Source organism: Mycteria americana, chromosome 9 (assembly GCF_035582795.1).
Source record: "Mycteria americana isolate JAX WOST 10 ecotype Jacksonville Zoo and Gardens chromosome 9, USCA_MyAme_1.0, whole genome shotgun sequence".
Classification (NCBI taxonomy): Eukaryota; Metazoa; Chordata; class Aves; order Ciconiiformes; family Ciconiidae; genus Mycteria; species Mycteria americana.
Window position 1 is genome coordinate 20974293 of NC_134373.1, and position 19216 is coordinate 20993508.

A 19216-nucleotide genomic window follows, 5' to 3' on the forward strand; every position below is an offset into this window, starting at 1 on the left:
TCCCTTACCCAGAGGAAAAGAATAATGAATTTTTAGTAATGACATTTTTATTTCAGATGTTTGTTAGTCACTAGATTTAAATATGTAAATCTGAGAATCCTTATCTGTTCAGTCTTCACATTCGCGATCCCAGAGCTTTACAAGTTCTCCAGCCACTGTAGATCCTCCCAGGGTAAACAGCTCATGTTTAGAAAAATAAATGCCAGACAAACTCTTACAATAACAGAAAAACAAGAAATAGATGAAGGCAAATTTTTCCACACTTTTTCTTAAGATACCAGGGGAGAAGATCTCTCTACAAGCAATGGTATAACATGTTAGTTAAGTAAATATGAGCAGTAAAAGATAAATGAACAATGACAAAAATGTATGTAGCTAAAAGAGTAATTCACATCTTCTGCCTGCCTGTCCAGTTGACCTGGACATAAAAGCTAGAATAGGAAGAAAGAAGCAGTTTTTAGTTACACTTCCCCATCTTAATTTTTTAAACTTACAACAGAAAAAACCAACAGGGTCACACAATCCAGAACAACACGAAGAAACAGCTCTTGATCATTGAGCAGAAATGACATGTTCCCCACATTTAGAAGAATTTTAAGATAATTATTGCATTGCTTTAAAGGGGGCTTGTGTCTGACTTCCAACATCATGCTTTAAAAAAAAGTATGTCAAATTTACAACTCCTGATGAAAATAAAGGCATATAAGAGCAAACTAAAAATAAAACACACAGGAAATGCAATTAAATTTCATTAGATTGAACACTAACACTCACTCTGCGATCATAAAAAAATTCTAAAAACATTTTCTAAATAAAAAAATCCACCATGATAATATTCTGCAGCTAACATAATATACAATGTTTATATAATGCAGCTTTTCTAACAGAATGAAACAGATTAACGAGAAACAGATTAAAGAGAAAATTAAAATACGCAAGTGTATCCACTAAACTCTGGAAGCATCAAAATGATAATGTAGTAAAAAAAACCCCAACATGATAACAGTAGTGCTGCAACACTTTTTGTTATTTTGTTTAATAACTTGTCACTTTATTTGCAAGCAGTAATCAAGAGATGTCAGAGTAACTTCTGTTGCTGCCTGTGCTCTTCCTTGCTTCTGTTTTCAGGCTAGGTTAAAAAGAATCTTTTCTCCTAATTATCAACAAACTAATACCAGATTTTACTGGTGGTGAGGTACGCTACCCATCAGTATAAGGCGATACTACATAAAAACAACAAAGAAAATTTAAAAAAGCAGGAGGCAAGGCTTGAACAGTTTTCTTTCAATTCCCTTGGGAACCGTGGTACTACAGGGCTTGGATTCCTGGGCAGAGGGGATCATGTTCATCAGTTACAGCAGCTCCTCTGGGCCTAAGTCCAGGTAGACTGCTTGTCTAAACTTGATGAAATATAGGCGCCATCAGGTAACAGTAGTGGTCAGGAAGACTCCAGAAATGTGTAACTAAAAACTAAAAAATGAAATTAAAACACTGCTGTAGCCAAACAGCCTCTTTCTACAGGATGCAGTAACTGTAAGGCAGAGAGCGTACAACGTACAGACTGCTCCTTGTACTCTCACTTTTTCACATATGTAACATGAAAGTTAGACCAGGCACACAAGTATATTTTAACAAACACTGATTTAAATAGAAATATGTAGGAAAGAAACCACTGTGACAAATGCACACAGCTTGAACAGGCACACCATCAAAAAAAGGCAAAAAAAAAAAAAAAAAAAAAAGCAACTGCCCTGTAACATTCCCCCTCCCACTTCATTACTTCAATATATTTTCAAATTAAATTTTAATGCTAATAAACATTGCTAGATCAACAGCACTGGGATGTGGTGTCTAGAAGCACTGCAAGCTATCCAGGGTTGGCACATCACCATGTCAAACTGTCAAAGAGAAGAAGAGGCAGCAACTCTGTCTCGCCAGAGGTGCATTTCCAAGTGCTATAGGAATGTGCTTGCTTGGGAGCAGGGGAGAAGGAAGGAGGAATGAAAAAAAAAAAAAGGAAAGAAAATTATACAATCCCGAATTGAGAAGATAATTGTAACTAGGGGTCCTACAGGTGGTTTTAGCACAGAAAAGGCCTTTTACAGACTGCCTACACGATCAAGCACTCCTTTGAAATCAGTTTGCAGTGGACCAGCAGAACTGTCACTGGAGAGTGCTCAAAAACGCCTAAGCTTTTGCTTAAATTTCCTCATGATTCACAACTGTCATAACCAGAAGATCATGTCTAGTACGCCTGAATATCGTGGAAAGGAAAACCAGCTTAGATTTCATGACGCAGGCCTCTGCTGCAGCTTTAGCACCAGAACAGGTTCAAAACCAGAATTAGCCTGTCTTCAATGTGACTTCCACAGAAACCCAGGTCTCTTCAGAATAAAAAAAGAAAATATCATAACACTATAGAAATATTTTTTTGGTAGCCTCAACCTTACACTCCAACTCTAGCTAAATGTAGAAAACCACACAAGAAATGAAGGGAAGCGTGCCAGACCAGCTCAGTTCGGTTTCCCTGCACAGCTAGAGAATACCAACAACACACAATTCCCAAACTTTACAGACATGTGGTATGTTGTTTTTATGTATGCCTTAAATCCAGCTTCTGGTCTAGGTAGGGTAATTCAGTGCAAAAACTTGAGTAAAAGGAATACGTTATCTAAATGTAGAAAGCCACTTCACATATGTCCACTGTTAAACTGCATGTTAGCCTGGTAGCTTAGAAGCAGCAGGCATTAGGGCAGCCTCAGGCCCCGTTTCATTCTGCAGATGCCACGCTGCCACAAGACCCTCCACAAATTACTCCCTCGGTGCTACAGTTTCTCCATCAGTCAACTAGTGCTCACAATTTCAGTCCCTTTTGTCCGCCCTAGCTACCTGCACTGCTAGCTCTCGGAGGCAAAAAAATGTTATGCTATATGCTCATATGGCATTTGATACTGTGATTTTGGTTAGAGGAGCTATCTGCTCTAAAATACAATATAATTCACAATTTGAGGTCCAGAATTTCTTTAGGAATGAGTCCTTCATCCTTTCTATTCAAATGCAACGTATTACAGTAAACGAGCTTAGAGACCACCACAGACCTACGATATACTATACCACTATTTGTGATGTTTTAAGTAACAGAACATGCAAGAACCAAGAAGCCAGAGACTTCATGTGCAGTTCGATCCTGTACATAGGCTCGGCAGGGTCATTTTCTGGTGTAGATTTTAAGAACCTGTATCTCCCTTTAATTTAATCCCTAGAAATTATGAAGTGGTATCCCTTATTTCATTGATTTGCTGTATAAGTATAGGGAAGGTTAAATCAGTCATTTGGTTCTTTGCAGAGTAACACTAAGATTTGCGTGTTGGTTAACACTGTGTTTGTGAGCCTGAAGAGACCTACCCCTTCAGTAAGAGACAAAGTTTGCCTTTTGTGCTGCCCAAAGCCAGCAGTGAACTGCACACCTGGAATTAAAATCACAGACATGACTTTCCATTTCAGACTTTCCACCCTACTACACAGTATTATGTTGAGCCTTTGCTTCTATACCTGAAGCTAGGTAAGGAAAAGCCAGACAAGAACAGCCTCTGGCAGGCGATGCAGAAGTTGTGCATGCGAACGGGGAGTGCTCCTTGCTCATGGGCATCCCCACACCTAAATCTGAAGACAGAGAGCACTGTAAAACCTATTTTGGAAACACGGCAGCAAGCCAAGTCCCTGTGATGGGGCATCCCAGTTTCTTGGCAGTGGCTTTCCCAGAGCCTTCTGGTGTTTCCCTTCAGGGTTAGTAGCTTACGCATGCAGCTGGACACCAGCCCTTACACGGAATTGCTGCACCAGGATGGTGAGCTGCTGCGGATGGTGGAAAAAGTTTCAGAGCTCTGTGATGGGAATGGAAAGAGAAAGCAGCTCCTTTCTGCTTAGGGAAAGATCCAGGTGAGCTTTAAGGAAAACTCTGCAAAGTGGAAAATGATACCTGTAAAATATACTTCCAAACCAGTTCAATTTTGCCTGAAGGATTACAGCTAGGCTTACCTCAGTTAACTTCTGGTATCTAAAAATGTACCTGTCCAATATATTTATCACAGGCTAAGTACTGGCAGATATGGGACACTGCCTGGGACCTGACCACCCAAGATACAAGGCATGCAGACCAGAGAAAGCATTCACAAAAGGCTGAAACTAAGTACTCTTCAGGAACTTGTCATGAATTTTGCCTCTATGTGGATTTTAATTGTAACCGCAACGGTGATGCTCCAGCACCAGGTCAATGGGCACCTTCCTACAAAGAAGAAAAGACTTTTTATGTACAGGAATGAATGGCTACATGAGTAGGCATGGGTCAGCAAAGCTGTCGATGTGGCAGAAAATGTTGAGTTTCAGCAGCTAGCCACCAACTAAACACACTCAGGTAATGCCTAACATCACTTATACAGATCACTTAAACACTGCACATGAAAACCCTGCTGCTTTATAAGCTGGCAGCTGTGCCAGCCTGGCTGTAGGCTGCTGCCAGGAGCACGGATGCCACCCTCCCTCCTGCATCAAACCAGACCCGGGAGCTGCCGACCCGAACACAGCCTCCACCACGGCGGCTGGTTTTCAGGTAGATCAACAAGGTGATCCAACTCACGCCATGGCTGGACATCTGCGAATGACTTCCCTTCATTTAAAGGCAATTTTAGCTAATGCTGGCTGATTGAGAAACCTAAGCTCATGGAGAAACCACACCCTACAAATCCATCCACAGCCAGAAGTGATAGGTCTTGTCAGAACAAAGGGGCTGTGTGCTGCCAACAATACATTACCTCTCAACTGAAAGAAGAGAACAATTAAACACTTTATTGAAAGGGGAATATTTTTTCTCTCGTGCCTCAAACCATGAAAGCATGTCTCCCCCAGAGTTACTCATTGCTGCACTGTTGAAATGGGAATAATTCCTCGTCTGCCTGATTATTTTCAAGACAGGGATGAAACTACCTTAGGATCATTTGAAAAATGTTAAAAGTGTACTACAATCAAATGGTTTGAACTTCCACTGTGCATCATTTGCAGCTGATAATGCTAATGTTAAATTCTGGAGACATGAGTCTGTCTACAAATTAATGGAAAATGTGAATTAATATTTTCTTCCAGCTAATTGCCCAGCTCATATATTGCACAGTGCAGCCAAGCATCATTTGATCTTGAAAACTCTCTAGTGAAAGTTTTCAATCAGTTTTTCTCATCTGCCAAAAAACTTCAGAATTACAGGACATATTTCATTATCAGTCTGGAATACCAGGAAACGTTTAGTCAAGACTCCCCAAAACTGTTATCTGTATATGCTACAGTTAATTTTTTAAAACGCATTAGCTTAAAAGTATTGAAAGTTACAATAGGTGAGGATTAATTTTTTTGAGTTGCGCATTTCTAAGTTTCTTTTTAATGGTGATGAAGATATGGATGAAGAGATACTTTTAGCATTTGAATATTAATAGTGCTAAGAAAATTTTTATGATTCATTCTTAACATGAGAATAATCTCATATATATTGAAGTTTATGGTTAAATACACTTATCAAAGGGCAAGCTACAACAATTTTTTTAAAAGAAATGTAACTCCTATTTCAAAATGCATCATCAAGAAGATGGAAACAGATTGTTTCAGTAGCATATGGCAGTTAAAGGATCTGGCATGCATGCTTTGATTTCAGCAAAAAAGAAAATTACCTTATTTTGAGCCCTCCTTTCATTTCCTCTTAAAAATATTGAAAGTTTGCATTTCATGAGACCATGAGCTTTATCAAGGGCTGCAGACTAACAAAATGCAAGATATGGACCGTGTGTATCAGACATACTGCTTAGTAAAAGATTCAGTAAAGTTTTTATTTTTGGGGACAACTCAAGAGACAGGACTCTTGTATTAGACAGTCATTAATGGTCCATCTTCTAACCCAAATTCACTCAATTCCTTAAGTTTGGTCGAATGTTTTATGTCAAGTCCAATTCCAATGCAGGAGTGAAAAAAACAGGTTCCCATTTGGACAGAATGCACAAAATGGCTAAATATTGATAATGACAAAGATCAACTCCAAATTAAGGTTAAGGTAATGGAAATTACATGTCCCTAAAATACAGTTCAGTACCTTATTTTTCACAGGGGTGTCCCCTGCTTCCCCAAGGACCAGTAGGCACCCTCAGCTGCGCTCATGAAACAAAGCTGACCACAGGTGTTTGATGAATTCTGGATAATGAATAAATATTTCATGAATAAAAGTAAAAGAAATATAAAAGGAAAGGAAATTAAGCACACTAGGGGAAGGATGCCTCAACTCAGTTCAGATGCTGATTCTGCTAACTGTTCAGGAGGATGCTAGATTCTCTGTAGCAGGCTGTGTGGGTGAGGAGGTGACATGCTGGCACGTCCAGGTTCCCGCCTACGGAAGACGTGGGTTAGTGACGGCAGTAGGGTAACAGAAACTGCTGCAAAAAAGATTCCCAGAGTGTGAAGACAGTCCTCTCCCCTCGCAGGTGGTGGAACCTGCAACGCTTTTGGATAGATATTACTCAGCAAGGTAACCAATTTGATCTGACCATGTTTCTGGAAATCAAAAAGCCATGGAAAAGGAGATTTGAAGAGATTTACAGCAGGCACTTTATGTATTCATTTAACCACCTCCCAGCTGGAGACTCCATAGCATGCTTCTGTACACCGACATGCAGAGTTCAACATATAAGGGTAATTTAGAAGTTGACTATCAGTTTTACCATTCTAAATGGCAAAGCCATGTCTGACCACAAAGAAAAACACTACATAAAATTATATATATGCACTCTATCTAAAGGATGTAAACCAAATAATTTCATATTGCCTCAGTCACTTGCTACACCTTCTTCTATTAGTCCACTCTCTGCAGGATCTGAACTAATATTTTTGACTTCTGTAATGCTTCAGAATAGTTTGATGATTTTCATATAAATAACCTGCTGGAGAAGAGTTTATTATTCCTTTGAAATACTCAATTTTGCCTAGACTAACTATGAATTGTAGACAATACTCAACCATGCATTACTGACAAGACCCCTGAACCAAACTTGTGATCTATATGGCCCAAGTCAGAATGCTCTGTAATAAAAAAAAAAAATTTAAAAAAATCTGATTTCTAATGAGACTCAGCACTTCCAGGCAAACTTGGAAGTGCAAGGCTTTGAAGCTGTATTGCAACAAAATCAAACTCCAGCTATGCCCCCCTGCTTTTCTTTAAAAAGGTTTAAAAACATATTTATGTATCTCCTCTTCATTTTACTAACAGAAGGGAAAAGAGTAACATTCTCAGAAAAAAAAAAACTGAAAAGGCCCTGCATCCGCAGGAGAAAAGTATCTCACAACATCTCACATACTGTTGTGCCGGAGACAGCTACAGCTTTTCCAGGTTTATTGGTACCCATTTAGGAGCCAGCATATGAATTCCCAGTTCCACGAGGGGCTTAACAAGGCGGTGTACAAGCAAACGGACAGCCTGGGAACACAGACTACATATCTAAGAAATGTACCACACACCGTCAGTCTACAGTGACTTTACTTTAAAAGTCTGGCCAACGATACGCCACATAGATTATTACAGAATACTTATTCATAGTTAGAGATAGGGAAGCAAGATCAGAGATCAGTTATATCAGTATTTAACACAGTAAGTAACTCATTTTACAAGGGATGTCTTCTCATCAATTATTTTCCTGTGGCTCAAAGTCCTGAAACTTCATTATAAGAAATTAGGGGCTTCTACCCTACAGTAATTTACTTGCCTAAAATGAATAAAGCAATAAGAGACTACTATGCCTTAAACCATCTAAGCTGTATTTGTAGACATGCAGTTCTTTGATGTCTTCTACTTCATTTTATTACCAATGAAGTATCACAGATGCAATTACTGTAATACCTGAAACTGTCATAATATGTAATTAGACCATTTACAAGCCAATGAATCACCATATAATCTGTACTATTTATAAGTACAAACCATGCCATGACACACCAATTCGATGTTTCTTAGTTGTTTCTGGATGTTTCTTAGTTTTCTTTTACAAAATGATAAATGCAATTCACACTTCTATGCATCGCCTGTAAAATTCTTTTCAAATACTCTTCAAGAAAGGGTGGCAGCTAAAATGCAGTTCAACCCACCGCAAGGCCACTCTGAAATGCAGTGTTTGAGCACACAGAATTTCACAAAGGTTTGTGCAAGCCACTCACACTCTTACAAAGTTGTGTACCTTCTCCTTGGGTTGACACTGTCGCAATTCTCACACTAGCAAGGCAGAGACTATTCAAATAAATTCCCCTATATGCCTACTGAAAAGGCACAAACTGTCTTTTTAACTTCCTACAATCTTTCATTCAACTTATTCTCTTTTTTTCAAACATAATAAAGATTTTTTAGGCTAGCTGAAGTCCTTCTGATATGTGGAGGAAGTATTTAACCAGAATACAAACTTCCAAGATCTCTGCTGTTCAAATGCACTTATCTAGAAACAGTTCCACAATAAAGAAAATTTTGCTTTCATCATTTATAAAAACATAACATCAGAAATATGAAAAAATATCACAAAAGAGGCTATAAAAAGGTAATTTTTCTTCAATTTAGGTAGAACTGATTCCCTTAGGTGAACAGAAATCTCATTTAAATTACTTCCGTCTTTCAGTATTTGCAAATTAAATTATACTGAACTGTCCAATTCAGAGAAAATTGGATTTAGTTTAATCAGTCTTGTCTGAACTATGACAGTTTTGCTTTTTCAACTTCTGGAAATGCATATCCACTAGGGGAGCTGAACAAGGTTTGATGCCTGAAGGGAAGGTATGAAGGCTTAAAAATTTTAAATGGTTTGGCTCTTTTAACTGGATGACAGACATCAGGTTTCTAGGTGTGGAGGGGGCTGGAGGCAGTGGTAGGGCATGGACACACGATCAAAACAATATCCATAACAAAGGACTGCTGACACAGAACTGCTGCAGCAAATAATGAAGAATAGTATGAAGCTGCACACTACATTTCAATTCATTTGAGATTCAAACAAAAACCCCCATTGTTTGTATGGTATTGTACACTAAAAGGTGTGATTCCATTCCGCACGCTTCCACACACGTGAAAGAGTGAAGGTTTTGACAGCTGTTAGAAATAAAACAAATAGGAGACTCTGCATGCCAAATGTTGCAGCTCTCCCCAGAGTTCAGCTGATGCTCAGATTCCAAGAGTCCAGTCAAACTGAAATTTCCTTATGGGTATGAGCCTTCACCACTGAAAAAAAAAATGATGTGGCACTTCTGCCCTGCAAAATTCAGGATTAACAAGAAAAGGCCTTTACATTTTCCAATGGTTTTCGAGGCTGTTGGATAGAATGAAAAATAAAAGTACAGTAGAAGATCAGGATCAATAACATGAGAAAAGGGATTAAAATTTTGTTATGCCAGGTATAAAGCATTGCAGTATTACGCTGTAGCTGAAAGCACACAGCATCCAGTCTAATGCTTAAGTTAAAATTAATCTGGGATCGCTCTATCCCCTATTACTACACTAAGCATTTAACAGTCTTAAAAAAATTTAATCATACAAGTTTTTCATCAAGGTCATTGTGAGGTATTTCTTCTGTTCACACATTTAAGATTTTACAATGGGTGCTAAAAAGAAACACTCACAGAATGGTACGCCCCAAGAGCTTCAAACCTTACTTAACATGAGACAATAAAACACTGAGGGGAAGGAATGAGAGGTAAATAACGTTACCTCAATAAGATAACGCATTTTTCAGCAAAGTACAGTATCTTGTACAATTGTTTGTATGTATTAATAAGTCAGTAAGACACACGGGAGTGACTCACTTGTGAGTGGTAGCAACGGTGTAGTGGCATGTGGTAGTTGGCTATGTGGTAGTTGGCTATGTGGTAGCAACGGTGCTTTTAGGAGGGCCCCGGAGTATGAGGGATGATGGGACCTGAAAAGCCATTACATACACTGGCATGCCAACTGGAAAAAGTTCTGCAGTTGAATGGGCTGGTAGAAGAAACACGTATACTTCTGCCAGATTACTTTTTCTGTCAAACGCTTAAATTGTAACAGCAAAAATTATCACAGCAAAACTAGGGCAAAATACTCCCGTTGGCACGCCTGTACTGCACATCCCTACTGAGGCGGCAGGCGCTGTCCTGCGCTGACCGGTGCAGCCAGGGCAGAGGGCCAGGCCTGCCTCCGTTCCTAGCAGCGCGCCAGGGCACACGCAGTAATGAAAGTACAGGCTTGACAGCTGCCACGGGACAGGGCCGGAGCCCAGCACGGGACTCTTTTTTTTCCTCTTCGGACGGCGCACCACCTCAGATCACCGCCCGTCTCCCGGGGAAGGCGGGTGGGCTCTGCCCCACCGGAGCCCCACCGCAGCCTGCGCGCCCGGGGCGGCGGCAGGGCGGGAGTACATCGCTCGTCCCACGCTTCTCTGCCGTACGTGCGTGGGACCTCCAACTTCTGCGCCGCCCCGCCTGCGGGACCCCGCTGCGCCTCCCCAGCCCCCGCCGACACGCACCCATCCCGCCCCGGCACGCCTTCCCGCGCCCCGGGCGCTCCGGCTGACGGCGCGGTCTCTCGCCGCCCCCGGCAGGCGCGGCGGTCTCCCCGCTAGGGCGGCGGCGGGTGCTCTTGCTCCTCGATTTCCAAGCACGCCCCACATCGACAGCGGCGCCGCGGCGGCCGGCGGGAAGGGCGGGAGGAGGGCAAAGCGCCGCGCCGGGCCCGCTCCTCCCCGCCCCGCGGCGGCGGCGGCGGCGGCGCGCACTCACCTCTGCTCCGCAGCACGTTGACAGCTCTGGGCGCCGCCATCTTGCCCACGTGAGGCGGGGTCACGTGGCCGCGGGAGGCAAGCCGGGCCGGCGGGCGGGAGCGGGGGAGCCCCGACTGCCTCGCGCCGGGCGCGCGCGGGACGTGGGGGCGCAGGGCCGCCTCGCGCGCGGCGGCCGCCCCGGCGGTTGTTGGGGGCAGCGGGCGGGCCGGGGCCGGTGTGCGCGCGCCGCCTGAGGCGGAGGCGGGTGCCGGCAGGTAAGCGCCGCCCCGCCCCGCCCCGCCCCGCCCCGCCCGCGGGTGTCGGGCAGGTGCGTGGCGAGCCCGTCCCCTCAGGGCAGCCGGCGCCGTGCCCGAGCCGGGCGGCCTCCCGCAGCCGGCGGCCGTCGCCTCCGCGCAGCCCTCCCCCGCTGCCCCGTAGCCCTCGCGGGGCGCAGCTCGTCAGCCGGCGGGCGCGGGGCCCGGCTGCTCCTCGGCTGTGGCTGTGGCGGCGGGGCGGGAGCGCCCCCTTCCCGGCCTTCCACGGCGGGGAGCTGCGGGGGTTTGAGCGAGGCGGTGGGGCGGGCGGCACGGGGCATGGCGGGCTCCGCCGCCGGCCGCGCGGGAGCGGGGTCTGCAGGTGACAGCCTTCAAAGGTCAGTGCTGATCCGCGCTGCCCTTCGCGGCAGCCTGGGCCTGTCCTGCGGTGGGACGCTGGGCGGCCTTCAGGCTGCTGTTCCCCTGAAGTGCTGCTGAAGTGCCCTCCTGTATCGTTTCCATCCCGCTCGGGTTTATGGCGCGCCTAGCAGGCTTGGAGTCTGTACCCTTTCCACCAGAGACGTGGCGGAGAGACAGCACTTCCCAAAGTGGGACTCAGTCTCGGAAGAGCTGCAACCATACTATTCCGTGAGTGCTGGAGCTACCTCATCGTTTCTTTTTCCTTTTTTGTTTTTTAAACTTTTTCGTACTTTTGTGAATAAAAAGATGAACTACTCCTTATGAACTAAGTTTTTGCTGTTATATTTGTTTTAAAGCCTATGCAGAATCTGAAGGATAAAGCTTGAACCCTAAAACTCAAGTATTTTTCTAGCTAAATGCATTATTTCCTCTGCACAGCCAAACTTCATGCATTTAGAAAAGATCTAAAAGAGCAGACTTTTCAGTAGAGCAGCATCTTTCCAACCTTCTGTGGTACAGGTATCACCTTACTTTAAAGAAATATCACCATCTTGCACAGTGTTGGTGTGGTAGGTTTCATTTGCAGTCAAATAAAAATCAAACTAAACTTCTAATGTCCATTTATCATTTTTATTTTCCACCCTTTTGTTTCCTTGCCTGCATTTGGCTTGCCTGTATGAACTCTTTTTTTTTTAAACACATTTTGCAGTTGTTTTGAAATTACGTTCTTATGGCTAGTCAGAGTTTGAGAAACACTGTTACAGGACGTAAATCCAACAGCTGGCAGGCAAATACTAAACCTAAAGGAATTCAATCACCAAATGAAGGAATGACTAGAATGCATTAGGGTAGTGGTTGCAAGAGTAGAGGGAAGAAACCAAAATGTGGAAGTAATACACACAGGTAATGATCTTTGTATCCTTACACACATGCACGTGTACACACACGGGTAACCTGTGGGATAAGTAAGCAAATTTTCAAATAAGAACAGAGGCTGACTGTTTATCTCCAGACTTATTTATCTCTGGGTATAGCTGTTAGTAGTTTTTAACTTCACATCTTCAAATGTTATAATTTAGTTAACAAGAAGAGACTCAAAGCCCAAGGCAGATGGGAATGCTGATGTTCCCCGTGCTCTGGAAAAAGCCTGGAAAATGTATGAACTTATAAGTTACACTGTAAGTATTTCTGCCTTTTAGGAGCAAATTCGAAGAGTTCTCTGATCAAAACAATGTGCTGTGATCCTCTCAGTAGTCCTACACAGACATGGCTAGCAAAAGTGCATCACTTAATCGGCTGCCACGGCGTGATAGGCAGCCTATCAGATAGCTTATATCCAGACCACATAGTAGTTTGAAGATCAATACAATACATTGCGCTGCCTCCAAAAAATAGAACAATCCACTTCTTACGGCCACATTCTGCACCAACTGACATGTTTCATCATCATTATTCAGTGAGGGGAGAATGATAGGATTTGAACAGCAGAAAAATAGAGCTAGAAATAAATGAAGAAATAGCATGACTAAGCTGCCCAGTTACACCTCGTGAGCATCATTACCCACTGCTCACTGGTGAGAGGCATGCATACATTTCATTTGCAGGGCAGAAATGCACGTCTTCACCTCGTTCCTAATTCTACAACATAGTATGGTCTTTCAGGAGTTTGAATCTCATCAGACATAATTTTATCTTATTTTCTATCCTGGCAAGGCTTTAGGAATGCAGACACCCAACCGTTGGTTCTATGACAGCAATGTACAGTGTAAAACAATCACACATTATTGATGCTTGGCGTAAGTAACTCCATGTATGCTGGAGTGGGTGTGCTTGTGTGTGCCTGAAGAGGACAGCACACTTCCCATAAAAGTAGCCATGTATGATGAGTAATTCACCATCTTTTCCCGAACTGTCCCTAAAGGAGAGAAATAAAGTGCTCTAAGGTAGCCTAGTCTCACCTTTGTTATGTAAGTCAATAAGTATTTCTTACTCAGTGGAATGAGAGGCCACTGTTAGAGAAAATAAAGTGAACCTTTGGCTTTTGTCTGCAGCCATAAGACCAAAATTCCACATTGTAACAGCCTGAAAACTGGTTGATGGCATAACAAAATGCAGGAATTGGAGCAGATACTAGTTATGCTGCTACCACCTTTGTAATTACCTTGTCCTTAAGTGTCAGATTATTTCACAAATACTTGTAGGTATCTGCTAGCGGTTAGACTGGACCAATTCCTTTTGCATATCAGAAACCAAGAAGGGATCGATTGAATTACGATCGATTACATTCCAAGAGAACAACTGTGTAATTTTTGCAGTCTCTCGATGAATTGCAATCCTAACAACAGTCATTATTCAGTAGTCTCTAATTTACGCTTAGATGCAGGTTTTTTCCTTTTACTAAGAAATATGGATAACAGATATAGGTTTGTTAGGAGCTTTATACCAGTAAAATGAGGATGAGTATCTCAGAAAAGGAGAGATACACTGTATCCTAACAGCAAACCTGAAAAATCATACTCTGCCATGTTCAAGTTCCGTCACCAAAAGAAAATACATCACTTTTCCCTCATGTATATAATTGTCTTTTGTTCACATTTGGCAAATCCTCTGAAATGTTTAAGATGGACAGTGATGTTTCAAGCTGTCCTGAGCTTCAGGATGGAAGGCAGCTTTGGAGAAATCACTTTTTTTTTTAACACACCTGTGTGTTACGTTCTTCAAGGAGAGTCTTGCACATCCCATCTCACTTAGGTTGGCTCTGTGCTGTTGGAGTCAGCATGTTCTAAATGTAGAATCCCAAATTTATTTCCTCCCAAGGTATTGTGCGGGCTGATATTAAAATAAGCAAAAGATGTGGTAAGGAAGATAGAGCGCTAGCCTTTTAAATGCAAGTTTGAAAGCAGTCTGTAACAGTCTATAAAACAATAGTTATGCCTTATGTATACATGAACTGTTATGTAGAGCAACATAGAAATATGCCTCTTGTTTAAGTATAGCAGCTGGATACTTCTGGGGTTAGGCTTAGACTGCTTAGACTTTCCTAAGATTATCTTAAAAGATTATTTAGTTCCACAGCAGTTTTTGCTGATGAGGCTGGTGCTGTTTGGGTCCTGCTCTAATCATAGATAGGTGTCCTTTTTTCAGCACTGGTGTTCATCTGATCCATGGTAAGATAGTTTGGAGTTGTGAACTTGCAAAAAATCAAAACCCTCCTACAACAGTGATACAGAATTTGTATAATCAGACAAAGCTACACCAAACTGTTACATCACAGCTCTAGGGAAAGCAAAATGACATATTCATGGTCCCTATCATATTGAACTCATTCCAGGCAAAGATTTTATCTTTTCCATGAAACTATGAAAGTTTTAAAAACATGACATCCCATACTGCTCTGAGGAAGGCTTAACTGGAAGACTGACAAGCATCTAAAAATAGCACCTATTGAACATGGAACACCTCCCTTATTGCTGTACTATTTAGAAACAAAAAGGGGATGTCAAGCTCTTCCCATTGATCTAGATTTCCTTTACGTTTTATCTCTTCAGCTCAAACTGTGCAACAACCGTAAATGGAGCACATACCTCCTATATGAGGAATGTTTACAGCATTACATGTTCTTTATTTCCTAAAGAAAGAAGCTAGTGCTGCTCTCGGGGAAAAAAAGCGCACAGTACTGCTCCTGCTATATAGATTTTTTGCAATGGCAAAGAGGGGGTTCTGAAACGCTCCGCTCTTCCCAAGGCTTTGTCTTCATCATGTCATTACCTGAGATTCCTTCAATTTGGGTGGGAGCCTTATATCTGAAATGAGCTTTGAAGAGCGGAAGGAGGACTTTTTTTTTTTCCCCTTTTCTCTTTGCTTCTCTAGTCTGGAGAATTAAAAATATTTTGAACATGGAGATCTGGAAATTGTTAGATTAATGATCCTTTTTACACTTGCTTGTACCATTATAGGTCTAAAAGGAAGCTCAGGTACAGAGTCTGTAGTCTCGTTTCTTGCAATGCCTGTTACTGAAGGCTTTAGTGCAAGGAACAAAGAACCTAGTAAGCATGTATTTGAATGAGTGGTTTTGAGTAGAAACTGGTATTTGCATTATTTTTCTTTTTACACTGTAAAAAAGATTTGAGTGATAGGGAGGCAAGCCCATTCCTACAATTTTCCCTCCACAAATATAAGCCAGTATGATGGCAAATAGCATGCCCTGCCTGGGCAGAGCTTGCATCTATTTGTATTGCTTTGTGTAATAGCCTTCCATTTTTACTGGTTGCACTAAATTTTTACCCTCACGATTCCAAACACTGCCATGGGTGTGGTTAATAGGCTTTTGCAAATGAAACATTTTAATAGAGAGAAGTCAGGATTCAACTGAAATCTTTCTGATCATTGGAGAAAGAACTAGCAGTGTAAAATGACTGGAAATACTGATGGCATGGGGAAAAAACGTTCTGGTGACTTTAAGTTAATTTTTCTGAGAAAACTGAAATATCTGCAACAGATACTTGCTTATGAGATACAGATTTTAATATTTTAGCATGCTGTCTTTTTGTCAACTTCAAGTCCAAATTATCCTAGCAAGCAATGTTTCACAAAGCAGTAGCATTAGAGAATAATATTTTTCAATTGAAAGCTGAGATTCCAAGCTTTTAGGTGATAGGCTTACGAATATAACAGGTATTTCTAGCTCTAACAGTTTGATACTGATGAAATCAGGTCAGAACTGACACTGGGAGAAAAGGTAAAATGGCAAAATATGCAACAAGATTTTCAAGCCTTCTAGTGTCTGACAGTCATACAATATGATAAAGGAAAAGCATAAAGAGCAACAAAGTCTCAGTGAGAGACAAAACAGAACTGAAAAAATGATCTATATAAGCAGACGTAAATCCTTCATATAGACATTATGGGCTGCTTACCCTCCTGCTGACATTGCAGAGACAGACAATAGGTCAGTCTTGAATTGCCTAAACTGCCACATAGCAGCTTTGTGTGTTTGTTCATAGGAGGCACGGACATTTAGTGCCCAAGATACTGCTTCAGCTACATAGACCTTTATTCTCCCTACTACAGCAGCTAAAGTGGCCTTCAAATCCTGCAGCTTCAGGTAGCTTGCTTTCTCAGTTCTGAAACTATAGGTTTTCTGTTGTATTTCTTCAGGTTATTAGTTGTTGAGCTAGAAGTTGTTTCCTAGTAGCTGCAGTAGGTAACTTACATGCTTCAAAATACGTGAAAGGGAACAGTTTGACCCAGGTTTCTAAACATAACCATTTTTCAGAGTTTGATTTACTTCTTAGGACAAAATCTTGGATTAGCACCATTGACAATAGCTTTGCATGGAAAGAAAATTTATCTCTACCAGTTGAAATAAATTCACCATTTTAGATACTCCACTGAATTTTCTTAAAGTAGATTCACTGTTGCTGTGACTGGATTTGTAAGTGATGGAAGGGCAAACTAGCAGCCCGATGCCAGCAGCATCTACAATGAAAAACTTTAAATATACTCACAGATCTTATGTACATTCTGAAAAGAATATTCAGATGCACAAAACTCTTTCAAATGTTTTATCAGTATGTTGTGCAAAGTTTCACTTGATGTTTGAGTGAAGTGACTGAAGAATCTGGATTTAATAAAAATGCAGAAAAAACCTCATAAATTAAATCACATAAACCTATTATTAGTGTTTGCTTTAAGTTCCTGTTAGCATGCAATAACTCAAAAGAAGAACAATAGCAGCTTAAGATAAGAAACCTAGGATAATAGATTATATGTTTGAACAAAAATAATTTTTATCCAGGATTACTTTAGTATCATATTGTGCCCAGAATAGGAAAGGGCTCTAACAGCATTCAGCTTCAGCTATCCAGTTCCTACACTCCTCACATCTAGAGTTGAAAAGTTGCTACTAAGCCTCAGTGTTCATTTGTTAGCTCACAAATCCACAAAATGGGATCCCCCCAGTATCTAACTGCAATTCTATACAGACAGCTGTTACTAGTTCACAGGTCCTCTCTCAGCATGCAGAAGTCAGACAATACTAGTGATAGCTATGCTATTTTCTATACTACGCTGGTATTTGTTTAAATATAGTAGGAGGTCCCTGTTCATAATTATGTTAATAGAGAAATATAAACAGGAGTTACGCAAAACTTATTAAACTTTTGTAAACAGTATTAAACTTTTTTATTTCATAAAGATGGCTTGCTGAATAACTGGAGTTGCTGCTGTGTGTACTTCAGAGACAAGAATCCTGTAGCTCACTTGTAGGTGAAATTTGTTATCCTGTTGAAAACCAAGGAACAAAATATCCAGGCTGGCAAGTCAGAAAGCTGGGAGTTTGTCTCATAGCATCCACTGAAACCTGAGTGTTTAGTCAACTTTACCATTAATGCTCAGTCTCTAAAATGTTAGTTCAAACAGACTCACCCCACAAGCCTGCCAAACTAAACCGGCATACGCTCCCCAAGCAGTGGTGTCAGTGGAACTATCACTGTTCTCTAGCTGTTGTACAAGAGATTATTGCCTGTTGGCCTAGACTGCCAAGGGAATGGATAGTCCAGACACTTCGTAGACGACTTCAGGCAAAGTCAGCAGGGCTAGTTTAATTTGCTGATGAAGGTTGTTTCGGATAATTGGCTTCATTAACTGTAATGGATTAGGGAGCACTCACATGGTCTTTCCTGGCAGCAGTGCTGCAGAAGCTGTAATCTGCTGCAGGATGGCAGGATTCAAAGTTTCTAGATGTCTAAGAGGCTGTTTATTCATCTCTTTGGTGCCAAGAATTACCGACAAGACAGTTCCTGTAAACCAGGTCATAAGTTTTGCTGTCCACAGGCACATCCCAACAGCTTGGAATGTTCCCAGCCCGTACTGGAATGAGAAACCATGCTCAGCCCAAGACTGCACCTTCACCACTAAGGGGGCTGGAGGCACTAGTTCACCTCTTTCAACAGTGTCAACGTAAAAAGCAAAAAAATATGCCAATAGATTACGAGAAGATTAATCTGCCCTAATCACCGTGTGAGAGAAGTTTCACTATTTGGCTAAGGAAAGCGATTTTGCCCTTTTGGCTCAGTTTCTTTCATATCCATCCGGCACCATCAACTGAATATGGCAACCTCCACTACCTCTAGCATCAAGCCTGCATTTCATGACATTTCTCAGCCCTTTTGGGACACCCATATAACCTGAGGGTGATGGCAGACAAATCTCCTTTCCTTTCCCACATCAGGCACTAGAAGGATGAAAGGAACAGATATGCCACTCTTCTGCCTTTTTATGTGTGTCCCCCACCCTGCCCCAAGTAACTTATGAAGAGGGAAACAATGTTCAACCTCTCTAAGTGGGCAAACAGCCCATCAGGCAGTGTTTTTTCTTGTTAGTCCTACAGTTTCTTAAAAGGCTTAAGCTTCTTTGCAAGTGGCTTCAGCCTTAGTAAGGCAACAGTTGCTCAGGCAGTGTTAGCGTAGGCTTCTCCAGAAGCACAAGAAGTATCCTGGACCTCTATGCAGAAACCAAATTAAAGCACAGTTCTTCAGTTCAGCTTTCCCTCTTCCGGCTTATCACCAACACCTGAACATGTTCAGTAAAAAACCAAAACCACCAACCAAAAAAACCCACCTCAGCCCCCCAAATCCCACAACTTACCTGCAGGCTTACTACTACAATCAGGAGAGGTCTTTTAAAAATTGTTATTATTAATGAGTATAAAATATTTGGATACTACAGTAGATGAATGACATAATATCA

The 19216-nt window shown here is 41.8% G+C and overlaps 1 protein-coding gene across 3 annotated transcripts in view; it reads right to left on the reverse strand.

The window, feature by feature from the left end:
- METAP1D (methionyl aminopeptidase type 1D, mitochondrial) overlaps positions 1-11007 on the reverse strand; it is a 51506-nt gene extending 40499 nt beyond the window's left edge. For 2 of the 3 annotated variants that reach the window (XM_075512140.1, XM_075512139.1), the window contains exon 1: positions 10813-11007. In XM_075512140.1, coding sequence (XP_075368255.1) covers positions 10813-10852 — 40 coding nt within the window. In that variant the 5' untranslated portion in view covers positions 10853-11007. The remainder of the gene's footprint in view (positions 1-10812) is intronic. The other variant, XM_075512138.1, reaches the window with a different exon arrangement.
- Positions 11008-19216: the final 8209 nt, after the last annotated feature.